A 16,044-nucleotide genomic window follows, 5' to 3' on the forward strand; every position below is an offset into this window, starting at 1 on the left:
TGGAACTCTATACTGCAGATTCTAGCTGCCTTGGTATTCCTGTTCTCTCAATTCATCTTCTCAATTCAGAAAGTCCCCTGGGCTCTGCCTGGTTTTCCTTCTCCGAGTTCCAGCCTGGAAACTTGCTCTAGGGAGTAAGCTGGGGCAATTGTAATGCTTACCCCATCGTTTTTCATCTCTCAGGTATCACTATTCTTTATTGCCAGATATGCAATGTTTTGAAAGCAGTTTTTAAAATATTTTGCCTGCTCTTTTTTTCTTGTTGTTATTGTCTCAGGCAGGAGGGTAAATCTGTTCCCTTTTACTCCACCTTGTCTGGAAGCACAAGCCTTCATTTTTATTTTTAGTTCCCTGTTTTAAGGAACTTAAAAATTAACTCTATTGAGAAATCACACACCATCTAATCATCCAAATTGTACAAAATTTGGGGGGATTCTGTTTTTGCAGGGTTTTTATCACAGTGAAAAAGAGAAAATAAAAATGTTTAGGATTAGTGAAATCTACTATTTAAAAAAAGTAACTTTATTATTGTCATCATCAGAGGAGTGGCAGCAATTAGAAAATGAGATTATAAAAGAGTTATCAATAGTCTTTTCCTTTCATTTCATATCCCTAGCTTCCCTCCTCAGAGACAACCACTACTAATAGTTTCTTTCGTGTCATTCAGAAATTTCCTATGTATATATAGGCATTAATCTATACTCATATGTTAAAAAACCCACAAGATTGTGTAACATACATAGTTCTGTACCTTGCTTTTTTCTACCTATGCAATAGCTTAGAGACCCAAATTAACACAGACAGAGCTACCTTTCTCTTTTTAACAGCTGCCTAGTCTCCTACCGAGTGGAAGCACACCCTAATTTATCTAACCTGTGCCCTGTTAATGGCCATGCAGCTTGTTTCCAGTCTTTTGCTATAACAATACTGCAGTAAAAATATTCTTTTTTTTTAAAGCTTTGTATACATGCTGGAGTTTATCTTTAGAATAAATTCCTGGGAGTAAAATAGTTGGGTTAAAGGGTACATGCATTAAAGTTTTGTTAGATGCCACCAAATTGTTTTGAAGAGGCTCCTGAGTTTCTCTTTGAGAGATTTTTCTTTTTTCAAAATATCTGCCCCTACTGGCTGAGAGAGATGGTTTAAGAAGTTAAAAAATCCTCCAACTTCTTTTAGATAATTTGTATCCACATTTAAAATTTTATAAAGGAAAAGTCCTTAAGCAACCACTGCTGATTGTCCATACCTTTGAGGGAAACCACATGTTCAAATTTTGACTTCAACATCAGCAAGTTGCCCTGCAATCATCTCCAAACTGCTGGTGCATCATACAAATGTAATCGCACAGCAGTGAAGACTGTACTGGAGGGAGCATCTGAATCCTGTATCCAGGCAGAGCCAAGACTGTTTAAACCTCTTCAGTCTCTGAACTTGGGAGTCAACCACTCAGGGAGATCCTGGATAATTTCAAAAGTGGAGTTTTTATGAGAAATTTTAGGACAGTGCCTGTGTGTGTGTGTGAGTGTGTGTGCACGCATGCACAGGCAAGCTTACACGCCCCTCCTTTATAATGGACACTGGGGAAAAGAGGCAAAAGACTTCGGTTACAGCTCACAATTATTTATGTCATTAGGTTTTATGTGTGCTTGTTAGACACACAATAAAAACCATCTCAGCCACTTATTGTTGAATGTTACACCAAGGGATAAATGAAGAACAGGGAGAAACAAGGAGGAAAAATTTCAGGGAGACACAATGAGCCTTTATATTCACTCCCGAGGGGACTGCAAATGGTCTTTCCATATAGCCCTGAGTCCTGGGAAGTAAGCTTTGGATTCAGCTCTCCACTGGACTGTAGAAGGTAGGGGCATCTGCTTGGTAATTTCCTGCTGATATCTACTGTCTGCCTTTATTTCTCATCAGCTTTTTGTTTGTTTTTGCTGAAAACAGTTTGGAGGAGCCACCGTCTGAAAAGCAGCATGGCCCCAAATAATTCTAGACTATGATGAAGAAGAGTCTGCTAATTTTCAGACCCTTCAAAGAAAGCAATTTGGAAAATGTTAAATAAGGACTCTGCTTTCACTAAATACTCTGTGCTGAGACTATGATAACTTAAATTAATGCTCAAACTCTAAACTTCCTCAAAAGTTGAATTAAAAGTGCTTGGTCATGTTGTCTCCATTTGTTGCCAAACCAAGGATCACTAACTCTCCCTCAGGGATGGAAAATAAAGGCTGAAATCAGCAACTGAGGATCACCAAGAACCCCAGAAACAAAGGAGGTGGGTCCTCCCTCTTGTTCAGTTCCTAACCCACCCACCTATTCACTACTGAATGAAGGTCCACTCATCACCACACTAGCTTAGTTTCCACAAAACCCCAGATCATCAGTAGGTTTCAGAAAAGAAGGGGAAAAAAGGAAAATTCAGTGCTATCTACTGTGTCAATTTGAAGCTATTATATAGCCCAGAAAAGCCATCCTCCTTGATTCTCATTCAATATTGCTGGGTGGGATATTTTTGGCTGTTTCCATGGAGATGTGACCCATCCAATTGTGGGTGGTAACTTGAGATTAGATGGGCTCCATGGAGATGTGTCTCCACCCATTCAAGGTGGGGTTGCTTACTGGAGCTATTTAAGAGGGAACCATTCTGGAAAAAGCTTTAGAGCCAAGAGAGCCCAAATAGCCAGAGACCTTTGGGGTTGCAGAGGGAGAACTCCCCTGGGGAAGCCTTATGAGAGGAGCCAGGAGAGAAAGCTAGCAGACGTCACCATTTGCCCTCCCAGAGGTGTTCCGGACCCATCAGCCTTTCTTGATCAAGGTATCTTTCCCTGCATGCCTTAGTTTGGACATTTCCACGGCCTTAGAACTGTAAACTTCCAACTTAATAAATTCCCCTTTTTAAAAGCCATTCCATTTCTGGTATATTGCATTCCAGCAGCTTTTATAAACTAAACATCTCTTTACATTTGGACATTCTAGTTTATCGCTGGCCATGTGATTTATCATTGATAAGTCCAAATAATCCTATGAAAAGAATATATGTGCATAGCAGATTTGTGGAATGAATGAATGAATGAATGAATGAATACTCAGACTGTAGAGTTAGTTCCAGGGGGTTGCGCATAGCAAGTTCTGTGATCACAAAGGGGCCAGGAAGTGGACGCTACCACATGGAGCTCGCCATCCAGGTGGGACGCACACCAAGGTGTGGACCTGGGTCACTTTTGTCCACCAATGTCTCTTCTGCCTTCTTCCAGTTTCAGTGTCTGGGTTTCTTTGGGAAGCCACCTCTCTCTCACTCTGAGTCCAGGTAGTTCGAGTGGGGCTGATCCCAGCTCCAGCTCTAGGTGTGGGCATAAGAGCCAGGTCTGTTGTCCTATCACAGCATCCATTCCACCTACTACAGAGATGGGCTCAGGCATGGGCCAGTGATCTAAGCTGGGCCAGTGGGAGCTTTACTTGGGATTTTTTTAAGGACTATTGGGAAAGAGGAATTCTCCCTCTACTGGGGTGGGTAAGTGGCAGAGAGAATTCTGGAGCAGTTGGTGGCCATGTTTGCCACCAAGGGGGAAGATCCTGCTTGAGAGTGAAATGAACCCAGGGAAATGCAGAACAGAGAGAGTCTCAATATTATCATATAAACCTCTGGATCCAGCCCTGGACCTTATATTTCTTGGTTACCATGTTCCCAATTCCCTTTTTTTTTTCTTAAATAAATTTGAATCCAATCACATACTCAACGAATACAACAGCTCCCTAAAAGCATCGTGCCATTTGGAAGGAACACTTCAGGATTTTTGAAGGACTTTACAACTCTCGAGGTCCCCCAGCCACTATATCTAAACACCTCTTAAAGAGAAAATCACGGCTGAGGCCTCCTGCCCTCCTGTTCTCCGGTGGGGTTTAGACGACTCGTTCTCAGTGTGTACTGTCTGGTGGGTAGTATTCAGCTCTTCCAATTACTAGCAAGTCACTCATCACTCTGTTCCTCCATTATTCTTATCTGGATAAAAGGAGGTTAATATAAAACCTGTTTTTGTGAGGATTATGGCAGTTCCTTATTATAGCTTACAATTATGTATTTGTGTGATTATTTAATTACTAACTGGACCTTCCACACAGTGTGTACAGGATCAAATCTATACTGTACTTTATTTCTCAAACTAAGGCAAGTCCCTGGGAAACATAAGTGCTTAATGGATATTTGTTGAATGAATGTCTAATTAAGTGATTAGAGATGCCCACGTGAGCAGGTGTGTGGCACGCAGTGGATGGAAACTAAGAACTAGCTTCCTTTCTCTTGGGCCCAAGGCCAACCTGGGCCAGGCAGGTAATGAACTTGGGAGAGACTGGCTAGCTGCAGAGTCGAGTGTACCCCTTCAAATGGGGAGACATTACTCAGCTTCAGCCAGGCACGGCCACTTGGGATCTTGAGTGACCAGATATTCTTTCAAGAGAAGCCAGAAACTAGAAATTTTAGGCAAAAATCTCCAACATTAAATGTGTACAAATAAGCACAGGGGCACACACATATCCAGAAAGGCAAACAAAACCTGCCGAGAGCTGGACTCACCCCTCGGGAGACCGGTTCTCTACAGCTGGGACCTGAGAGCTGGAGTCACCCCTTGGGAGACGGGTTCGCTACAGCTGGGACCTGAGAGCTGGAGTCACCCCTTGGGAGACCGGTTCTCTACAGCTGGGACCCATGTAGTGCCTTCCCGAAAGGGCTTCAGGGGCACGCAGTGGCTGCGCGGTGGTGACTGTACCTACCAGCCAGCGACGCAGGACTCTGGTTGGGGACGCTGTGAGACGTCTCCTGCAGGACGTAGGTGGACGTGGAGAGGGGAGAAGGGCAGATGCTGCTGGCCGGGACGTAGGGAGGGCTGTAGGAGGCGCTGTAATACTGGGGGTACTGGCTCTGAGGGAAGCCGGGGTAGGAAGGGTAGTCCTGGGAAGGGAAAGAAACAAAGACAAGACGACTGTAAGCAAGGCTGGCCGGGCCCGCCGTCACCGGCTCACAGGGACCTCGGGTGGCCCCTGGTGTCCGCCCTGCTTCCCCCTCTCTGCTAGAATAAAAATTCTGTGATAGGAAGGGCTGCCTTCATTCTGCTTTCTCCAGAAGCAGACCCTGAGACAAGGGTTCAGGTATAAGCAGCGTGGCTGGGAGGTGAAGAAAATGCCCGTAGGGGAGTAGGGCGGTGAGCCTGGGAGAAGAAGGATGCCGGTGCAGCTGCGTCCACCCTGGGCCAGCGCAGCCCGGCGCTACTAGGGGGAGGCTGGGGTGGGAGAAAACCCATACTCAGAACTCTCTCTTCCAAGGCGGAACGGAGCTGGGGAGTGGACACACCGATTCCACTCGTTTTTGTTTAAGGGTTGCTTCCAGGGGCTTTAAATCCCCCGGCACTTCTTCCCTGCCCTGGGCGTCGGTTCTAGACCAAGTCCTCGGGCTGAGAGAGGCAGGCGCTGGCAGCTGGAGGTCAGCAGGTGCAGCCCAGGGGACACGGCTGTGGCACCAGCATCAGTCATGGTCACTGGGGTGTCAGCCTGGGCCAGCGCCTGGAGATACAGACTCTTCATCCAGATGCTGGATGAGTTAATGAAAAACGAACGAGCAGGAAGGGCACACACGGGCACACACCCGGGAGCTAAGTGATATCTCGGCTTCAGGGTGTGTGAGCACCGCAGCACCTGTACAGTAATAGGGATCTGGAACATTCTCGGAGAGAGTCTTGGGGATCCACCGTTCCTCTTTCATCAAGCTTTGCTTAAACCGACCAGATTTTCCAACAACAGTCACTGTTTCAAGTTCTCTGCCCACCTTCACCAGAACCAACCCTGCGAGGGAACTCGTGGACGATTCCGTTTCCTGGCTCCCACCCAAAACCCACGGAGTCAGAATTTCTGGGTGTGTCATCTAGGAAGTCTGTTTCATGCTCCCGTGGTGAAATGGACATAAACACCCAGAGTCAAGAACCCCTCCTTATAAAGTGCTGCCTTCTTCACAAGTATTTTATCTATGTATATAATACACTGGACATAATCAAAAAATATATAAAGCCATTTTCAAATGTCCAAGGTTTAAGCCATTTACACTCTCCAGCTCACTCAAGAAGAAAGAGTGAATTCTTAATTAAATATGTTAAATATCTGTAAGGCCCATCTTCCCCGGGGCAGTTTTGTTTTAACTCTAGCTTTAAAGCATGTTAACTTTTTGTTTTGAAATAAATTTAGACTTACTAGAAAAGGTGCATAAATAGTACAGAGTTCCCTTATCCGTTTAGCAAGTGAATTCTTAATCACTCTCCACATGAAACCAAGAGAGGCAACATATGAGCCTTTATTCATCTTTATAGTGCTCACTTAGTTCAACTTAACTTAAATAAAAATAAATAAATAAATAAATGCACTAATTTATTAGTGCATTTATTAAGCGCCTACTGTGTGCTGGGCCCTAGATGACCAGAGGCACTGAGGAGGCAGCGGAGGAGGAGGAGGTGTATATTTGGTGTCTTACAGAAGAGCACAGGCATTTGCAGTTCATATTCCAGGTTCTATAGCCAGTTGGTGTTGAACACATAATATGGCCACGACCTTAACATCTCTGAAGTCCTGTAGGGATCCCAACCCCCGTTCTTCTACCCTACATCTGTCCAGCGGCACTCTGCACAGTCTGGTCCCCCTGAGCCCCCCAGTGCAGTGGCTAAGAGGCCGGGCTTCTGGGGGTGACGGTGTGTGCCAGCGGGCTGTCTGGGTGCTGTGATTATGGGAGTGCTTAAGGAAACAGCTGAAAGAACAACGGGGGGAGAGGGGCCTACCTGGTGCACACTCCCAAAGCCGGCTGCGTTGGTCAGCCCGTTCGTTCCTTGATAGATGCCCCCTGTGCCTGTGGGAAGGAGGGGCAGGGAGACAGGTTAGGTCCCTTTGGGTTGGAAGGCACGTGAAGGACAAGGCTGCAACTCAAAGGGAGGGTGCCTGGGTCTGACAAGCTGTGCTAAAACCTGTGACCTCGGCAAGTCAGTAAAGCTCTCTGAACCTCAGCTTCTTCCATAAATGAAGAAAATAAATATCAACTTCTTTATAGAGTTGGGGTGAGAAATAGAGGAGCAAGTGCACACAACCCAGACTCTGGCCCTCCCTAGTTGTGCTCTGAATGAATGAACGAAATGATACTACCCCTCTGAGCTTCAACTCCCCCATTTATAAAATGAGAATAAAGATGATACTGCTACCACGAGAAAGTGCTGTTTAGGGAGTGAGTGGATAAATGAGTGAAATGAATGAATGGGTATCCGCTTAGACGGGCGGTCGGGGCAGACGTGTGAGCCGAGACTGGAATGACTAGAAGAGGCAGTGGTGGGATTCCTGCCAACCAACTTCGAACTTTAAGTGCAAAGACCCAAAGGCAGAGCTGAGCGCAGCAGGTTCGAGAAACCAACAAGGTGTGAAGGGGACAGGGGCTGAGCCAGAGAAGCCGGTGGGGCCAGTAATAACAAAAGGGAGCTCGTGGGTGTCAGGCACGGTTCTGAACTCTATCTGTATTCACCCGTTGGATCCTTTGAGAACCCTGCTGCGGGCGTCACGACCACACTCACTCTGCACACGGGGAAGGCGGGGCTGGGAGAAGCTGAGTATCCAGCTGGCACCAGCCGACACGTGACGGGGATTGGGACGGGTACCCCATGGTCTGGCGGCAGAGGCCACTTTTTTAATTTAATTTTTTTTTATTTATGATACACAACCACATACAAACACAAACATTCTTACCATATGATCATTCTGTTCCTGTTATATAATCAATAACTCACACTATCATCACATAGTTGCATATTCATCATCACGATCATTTCTTAGAACATTTGCATCAGTTCAGAAAAAGAAATAAGAAAAAAATTCATACATACCATACTCCTTACTCCTCCCTTTCACTGAACACTAGCAATTCAATCTACTAAAGTTATTCTAACATTTGTTCCCCTAGTATGTATTTGTTGTTAATCCATATGTTTTACTCATCTGTCCATAAGGTAGATAAAAGGAACATCAGACACAAGGTTTTCACAATCACACAGTTACATTGTGAAAGCTATATCATTATACAATCATCATCAAGAAACATGGCTACTGGAACACAGCTCCACGTTCTCAGGCAGTTCCCTCCAGCCTCTCCATTACATCTTGACCAACAGATGATATCTATTGAAAGTGTAAGAATAACCTCCAGGATAACCTCTCCACTCTGTTTGGAATTTCTCAGCCACTGACACTTTATGTTGTGTATTTCGTTCTTCCCCCTTTTGGTCGAGAAGGTTTTCTCAATCCCTTGATGCTGAGTCTCAGCTCATTCTAGGGTTTCTGTCCCACGTTGCCAGGAAGGTCCACACCCCTGGGAGTCGTGTCCCACGTAGAGAGGGGGAGGATGGTGAGTTTGCTTGTCATGTTGGCTGAGAGAGAGAGGCCACATCTGAGCAACAAAAGACGTTCTCTGGGGGTGACTCTTGGGCCTAATTTTAAATAGGCTTAGCCTACCATTTGCGGGGTTAAGTTTCATATGAATAAACCCCAAGATTGGGGGCTCAGAGGCTGCTTCTTTTAAAAACTGTTTACTGAAGTATAATTTCTATATTATGCAATTTTCCCCCTGTCACTGTCAGTTCGATGAGTTTTAAAGTGCGTTGATACAACTGCGCAACCACCACTACCACCGTTTTAGACCCTTTTATCACCTCCCGGGTTCCCGGTGCCTGCTCTGCAGTCAGTCCCGACCCCCAGCCCCAGCTGCAGGCAGCGCTGGTCTGTCCCTCATTCTACAGTTCTGCCTTGTCTAGGAATTTAATATAAGTGGAAGCACATGACATATACTTGTGTCTGGCTTCTGTCACTTAGCATGACGTCTCTAAGTTTCACCCATGTTGTTGCGATCGTCACTTCCCTTCTATCACTGAGTGATTCCCTACCGCATGGGAGGCAGCACCTCTCGTTTATCCATTCACAAGGTCACGGGCATTTGGATTGTTTCCAGTTTTTTGCCATTATGAATAATGCTGTTATCAACGTTTGCATGCAAATTTTTTTGTGGACATGCTCTCAGTTCTCTCGGGTCGATGGAGCAGAACTGCTGGGTCATGTGTATGTTTGTTTGAAGAAGCAGCCAAGCTGTTTTCCCAAGTGACTCTACCATGTATGAGAGTCCCAGTTTCTCCAGCAGTTGGCATTTCCAGTCTTTTTCGTTACAGCCATTCTTGTAGGCATATGGTGGGATCTTATGATTTTAATTTACATTTTCCTAATTACTAATGATGCTTTCATGTGCTTATTAACCATTCATATAGCTTCTTTGGTGAAGTATCTGTTCAAATCTTTTGTCCATTAAAAATAGGTTTGTCCTCTTATTATTGTATTTTGGCATAAATGTGAGATTTACTTCTGGATTCTCTACTGTGTTCCACTGATATATCTATCCTCATACCAATACACTCTGCCTTGATTACTGTAGATTTCTAGTAAGTTTTAAGATCGGGCAGGGCAAATACTCCAACTTTGTCAATTTCTACCAAAACCCAGCTAGGCTTGTGGTGGGGTCTGAACTGCACCGATATGCTTCTTGTATTATAAAATGAGGTCAGATGAGAAAATTGTGGCTGATGGTGCGGGACCCAGAGGCCTGGAAAGGCGTTTGTATTGGCTGCAGGAACTGTGGGAAGACATCAGAAGTTTTTAAAAAGGGGTCTGACACAACCGGATTCACATTTTTAAACATTCACCCTAGCTGCTGGGTAGAGAAGAGATGGCTGCACAGATAAACTACGACCCACATCAAACCAAGAAGCTTCTAGAGTCCTGGGCTGCCTTTGAGTAGTGGCTGGAATGAGCACAGGGACCTCTGTTCCTGGGGAATGGGTAGGAGAAGATAAGAGCACAATGAAGGTGACACAAACACCTCCAAAAATGTCCAAAACGATGGGTCCCCCTGGGCCACAGGAGCTCACGCCGTCGCTCTGGGTTAGACTGTCCTGGGGGGGCTCAACGGAAATGCCAACGCCCCCTGCAGGAAGTCCGATTCCGTCTGCCTGCGGTGGGGCCCAGGAGTGAGTGCTTTATTTTTTTTTTATCCCCAGTGTATTCTAATGCCCAGCCAGAGTTGATACACGACAGTCGATGCCAAATGGGGACACTCTCCAAACGGGGATACTGAGGCCCAGAGAGGGAAGGCAAAGGATGCTGACGCTGAGACTTGGCAGCAGAGAAGGGCTCGAGCCCGAACCTCCTGCCTTCCAGGTCAGTGCCTTCCGACGGCAACACAGCACCGCTCTCTGCAAGGCCACCGGGGCCACTTAGTCCATTCACACCTGGGTCTACTCATTAGCACCGTACTGGGCACGTTGTACCTCACGTCATTTCTTTCTCACGCTGATCCTACGAGGAAGGGACAATGATCATTCCCATTTTCTAAACAGAGAAACTGAGGCTCAGGCAGGTAACCTGCCTGAGGTCACGGAGATGGTAGGCTGTGGAGTTGGGATTCATTCTTTCATTCAATAAAAAACAATTTGAATGATAGTAGATTTCTCTCCGGGAACCATGGAGGACAGGAGGAAGTGGCACGACAATTCTCAAGGGCAGGAAGGAAGGAACTGTCAACCCAGATTCTACATTCAGAGAAAATATACGTCAGGGATAAAGGGTAGATCAAGGCATTATCTGATGAAGCTAAACTAAGAGAATCTGTTGTAGCAGACCTATGCCATAAGGATGCCTAAAGGAAGTTCTTGGAACAGAAAGGAAACGATTAAAAAACAAAAAAGGAACATTGGAACATCAGGAAGGAAGAAAAAACAACAGAAAGAGTAAAAGTATTGGTATATAAAGTTCACTTACAATTGTTTGTTTCTATGTGGTTATGACACTAACTTGTTAGACGGTTTGGCTCACTTGGTTTGGTTTGCTCTCAAAATTTTTTCCATCTACCCAATTTATTTTACCTCTTATCGCCCCTATTATTTATTTATTATCCACATTTTTTACTCACCTTTCCTTACCTTGGACAAAAGGAGCATCAGACACAAGGTTTTCACAATCCCACACTCACACTGTAAAAGTTATATCTTTATACAAGTGTCTTCAAGAATCAAGGCTATTGGAACACAGCTCTAACAGTTTCAGGTACTTCCCTCCAGCCACTCCAATACACCATAAACTAAAAAGGGATATCTATATAATGCATAAAAATAAACTCCAGGAAAACCTCTGGACTCTGAAATCTCTCAGCCACTGAAACTTTTGGTCTCATTTCTCTTTTTCCTTTTGGTTAAGAAAGTATTCTCAATCCCATGATGGATGCCAGGCCCTGGCCCGTCCCAGAAGCCCTGTCCTATGTCGCCAGGGAGATTTACACCCCTGAGAGTCATGTTCCACATTGCGGGGAAGGCACCTGCTGCAGCGTCTTGGAGAGGCCACATCTGAGCAACAAAAGAGGTTCTGTGAGGGTGACTCTTAGGCATAATTTTAAGTTGACTCAGCATATCCTTTGCAGGACTAAGTTTCATGGGGACAAATCCCAAGATTGAGGGCTCAGCCTATAGAACTGGTTGTCCCCACTGCTTGGGAGAATATCAGAAATGCCCTAAATGGGGAAGCTGAATATTTCTTCCTTTCTCCCCAGTCCTGCAAGGGAACTTTGCAAATACTTCCTTATTCTCTGTGCAAATTACTCCGGGATATATTGGGGCATCACACTAACCTGGACAAACCAACAAAATCTTCAAGATTCCATGTACTTATGGTGTTCAACTAAACTAATCACACCGTTAAATGAGGTAATGTGCTACTCAAAATATAAATTTTGCACCAAATAAACATCTCTCCTTTTGGTCTCACACAGAAGTTGAAGTTTTAAAATACGGACGATACCATCCTTTACTCTATATTCTGAGCTACCTTAGTCCTATCCAGACCAGCTTCCTTCATATTCTCAAAGTCTGATCCCTTTTCAACTTTTTAAACAATTCCTGCATGGGGTACTGCTGACTTTCATAGCTTCCGAGCTCCAACTCTGAGTCTCAGGTGTCACATAAATACCCAAAGTTTCAGGGAACGACAGGTTATATACAAACAGCTCAGTATCTCGGAATTTAGAAAGAACAGTTACAACTCCTGAACACATGTCCTAGAGCTGACAGTCTAGGACCCTTTACGATAGGCCCCAACCTGATAACCCATGCTGTCGACTTCAGTTCTCTGAGGTTTTATAGTATAGTCAGTCCGTATGAGTGAGGCATGATGATTTGTCTTTTCTTTCCTAACATTTCATTCAACATACAGTCCTTAAGGTTCGTTCACCTGGTTGCCTGCTCACAACTTCATTTCTTCTTGCAGCCGCTCAGTAGTCTGCTGTATGTGGACACCACAGTTCCCCCTTCCATTTTTCAGACGCAGTACTCTTAGGACACCTCCATCTGTTGTGAATCACAAACACTGCTGCCATAAACACGAACACCCATGTGCAAACATCCATTCGTGTCTCCACACTCAGTTCCTCCAGGTAAGTTCTGAGCAACAGGGTTCCGGGATCCTATGGCAGCCCCACCCCTGGCCTCCTGTGGACCCACCACGCTGCCCTCCAAGGGCTGCAGCTCTCAGCTCCCTACTAACAGTGAACACGTGCATCTCTTCTTCCACATTTTCTCTAGCCCTTGCTTCTTTCAGTTCATTTTTAAACAGTTTTATTTGCAGATCATACAATCCAACCTAAATATAGGTTTGCCACCATAATCTGTACGAAGATATTTCCTTCTGCAAAGAATCCATGCCCTCCCACCCCACCCTGCTGACGTTTAGCTTTGGCGCAGCGCCCGTTATGTTCAGTGGAAGCACATCACGGTGTTGCTGCTGGCTACCCGCCCTAACTTCACTGATTGTACCTTTTCCCATATACGATCCATTTTCAACACCTTGCAATGTTGACAATCACTTGTCCTGCTCTCAATTTTTAGCAATTTCAAATATGCCCTATGATTAGGTAAAATATTTATACGGTTCTAAAGTAAAATCTACAAAATAAATGATATTGGGGTGGGGAGGTGGGTATGCTCTGGGCCCCGGGAAGGCAGTGGAGAATTTGCCAGGTAAGACACTCACAGGGAGCTCAGGGACATAGGAAAGGCTGAAATGCAGATTGGGGAGAAGGTGCAGTCAGGGAAGGCTTCCTGGAGGAAATGACATCTATACTAACCTCTGAAGGAGGGGTAGGAGCTGAACGGGTAAAGAGAGCAAGAGTGTGGCTGATCACACATAGGCCCTATGTCCTGAGAGTGATCACACACAGGCCCCGTGTCCCGTGGCTGGTCACACGCAGGCCCCGTGTCCCGTGGCTGGTCACACGCAGGCCCCGTGTCCCGTGGCTGGTCACACGCAGCCCTGTGTCCCGTGGCTGGTCACACGCAGGCCCTGTGTCCCGTGGCTGACCATACGTAGGTCCTGTGTCCTGAACTCCATCACTCAGGGCTTGCTGAAGGCCTAGACACCAGAGAATGCATCCACATCAGCGCGGCAGGCTGGGACCCTTCCTGGCCCGCACAGGCCTGCCCAGACAAGCCTGGAAGAGGGTCTGCGTCCGCCTGTTCCATTCAGAGCTGGTTGGGTCCTAGTCATCACGTCTTCCCCACCTGCTGAAGCCCAGAAACCCACCCCCTGGGAAGCCTCCAGCATGCAGCGCTGTCCCTCCCGATTTCTCTTTCCTTCTGTGCCCATCTTCTGAGTGACAACTTAGGAAGGGCTTGGAAACAAAACAGCCCAGCCTTGCCCCTTGGTATTCTTTCTCCAAAATAACCTCTTGTTTGTTTCCACTTTGCAAGTTTGTCTGCAGAAGGCACGGAGCTGAGCCAACCGGTGTGCCACGGGCAGTGACAAAGCTCCCGCAGGGAGAATGCATTCCGTGCCAGAGAGGACGCAGGAGGGGCGGCGCTGTGCTGCAGGGCACGGCCTCCGTGGCTGACCACGGACCCGCCCGGGTGCCGGGAAGGTAAACGCGGCCTCCTGCCTGCGCGCTGATGCTGGAACGTCCAGTGCGGGCTGGGAAGGCAAACGATGAGTGATGAAGAAAGCATCCTCTCTTGCGGCGATGGGGGCAGGTCCCGCTGGGGGCCCTCCAGTCCCCATCCCCCTTCTCTCGTGGTTCCAGAAGTCTTGCTTTTAAGCTGGGCCCCGGCTGCTTAGAGCAGTCACCACATGCCCCAGCCGCCCTTGGCCAGGGGTGGCCGTGCACGGAGTTCCAGGCCAGGGAGGAAGGGGAGGTTACCTCCAGGCCGTGGGCTTGCTGGTCGGAGTGGGCCACGTGGGATCGGGGGCCGAGAACAGGTTATAAGGTGCCTGGAGCCCTGGGACATCTGCAGAGCACAACTGCCACATGAGCCCATGGGGCGGGCCACGGTGGCTCAGCAGGCAGAGCTCTCGCCTGCCAGGCTGGAGACCCGGCTTCGATTCCCAGTGCCTGCCCGTGCAAAAAAAAAAAAAGTAATAGACTTCTTTTGAGTTGAAGACGTTGCTGTTTTGAGTTTCTGTCATGGTGGAGAACTGCCACCTTTCCCAGTTGACTGGCTTTCTTGGGTTGTAAGTAACACTGGACTTCTTGGCTCAGGAAAGACAAATTTTAAGGAGCCATTCAACAATTCATTTATTCATCAGTTCATTTGCTAGTGATGTGCCAAATGCTGCTGTGTGCCAGGCACTGTGCTAGATAGGTGGTGAGACGGGGGTGACGTTGCCCCCTGGGGAAGACAGATGGACAGCGGTCACGTGAGTGGGTCCACAGGAGTGGACGCCTCTCGGGTGGGCCAGGGTGCAGGGGGCGGCGCAGCCCAGCTTCCTGAGGGCTGCGGACGGACCCACGCACACCATTTCTTACCAGGTCTCCGAGGTTTACTGTGTGGAAACGTCTATAGCAATTTCACAGATTAATTTTACTTTTGCTGAATCTGATAATAAAAAAAATCAGGTCTTATAAGCTGTATGTCCTTTTTTCCCTTAAAAATTCATTGTTTCCCATCCCTTTGTTTATTACTGCTACCCTACCCAAGGATCTTTTTAAAATATACTTTTTTCTAGTCACCCCCTCCCCTGTGACACTTTCATTTCAGAGATACACTGTATGTGTGTTTTAGGACCCCACGCACATTTGTGCTTTACACATACAGAATGAGAGTTTTTGCCCCACCTTGGCTCTTTAAATCCGTTTTTGCCCCCTTAGCCTTAGGCGTCTGTTGAGAATGCATGCTCCAAGGATTCATTTTTATTGTATACTATTCTAAAGAAAGACCAAAAAAAAAAGGCCTGGTCCTCCCTCGCAGGGGGCAGCTGGGTGCTGCACACCTGGGGGTGGGGGCTCCGGGCCGGCACTGGGCCCCTGGTGCCCTGGGGAGCCGCTGCTGTGCAGCTCACAGCGGCGCCGGGCTGGGGGTCCCAGACTTGCCAAGAGAGCCCGGGCTGGGACAAAACGGCTGCCACCCCACTTGCGGCCTCCCAGGCCCCTGGCAGTGAAGGGAGGGCGCAGGGAAGTCCAGAAAGTCCCAGGCCCCTCGCCACCCGCCTGCCACTCCAAGCCTGATAGAAGAGACCACACCTGAGGCCCAAGGGTCCCTCAGCCCCAGCCCGAGCTCTGGAAACACATCTTGCCCCTGCCCCTCTGGCAAAGCCTCGTGTTCCTTTCCCATCTCTGTGCTGCCTCTGTCAGCAGTTGCATGGCCTGGTGCCACCCAGGCTGCCAGGAGGCAGAAGGCATTTCGGAATGAGGGAGGGCAAGGCGGGCGCGGCCCACCCAGGAAGCACGAGCTGGTCTCCGGGACATGCCCGCGAGGCTGGGGAGCCTTCAAAAGCTGTCAGTTTGAAAAGTGCCTCGGCCTGCCTCTCACCTGTGGGCAGGAGGGGTGGCGCGGACCCTGGGCAGCCACCTGCTGTCCACACGGACAGCCGCACCCGACACGGAACCTTTCTGAGCCCCCAGCCCAGGTCATTCCAGAAGAGAGCCGCTGCCCGCCCACCCCGCGGCGT

At 47.5% G+C, this 16,044-nt stretch overlaps 1 protein-coding gene across 1 annotated transcript in view; it reads right to left on the reverse strand.

Moving 5' to 3' along the window:
* Positions 1–16,044, reverse strand: part of EYA2 (EYA transcriptional coactivator and phosphatase 2) — a 310,794-nt gene that overhangs the window by 103,454 nt on the left and 191,296 nt on the right. Inside the window, exons 6-7 of the mRNA XM_077167750.1 lie at positions 6,819–6,886; positions 4,774–4,951 (exon numbers count right to left, since the gene is read on the reverse strand). Of these exons, the coding sequence (XP_077023865.1) occupies positions 4,774–4,951; positions 6,819–6,886 (246 nt within the window). The remainder of the gene's footprint in view (positions 1–4,773; positions 4,952–6,818; positions 6,887–16,044) is intronic.

This window comes from Tamandua tetradactyla, chromosome 1 (assembly GCF_023851605.1).
Source record: "Tamandua tetradactyla isolate mTamTet1 chromosome 1, mTamTet1.pri, whole genome shotgun sequence".
Classification (NCBI taxonomy): Eukaryota; Metazoa; Chordata; class Mammalia; order Pilosa; family Myrmecophagidae; genus Tamandua; species Tamandua tetradactyla.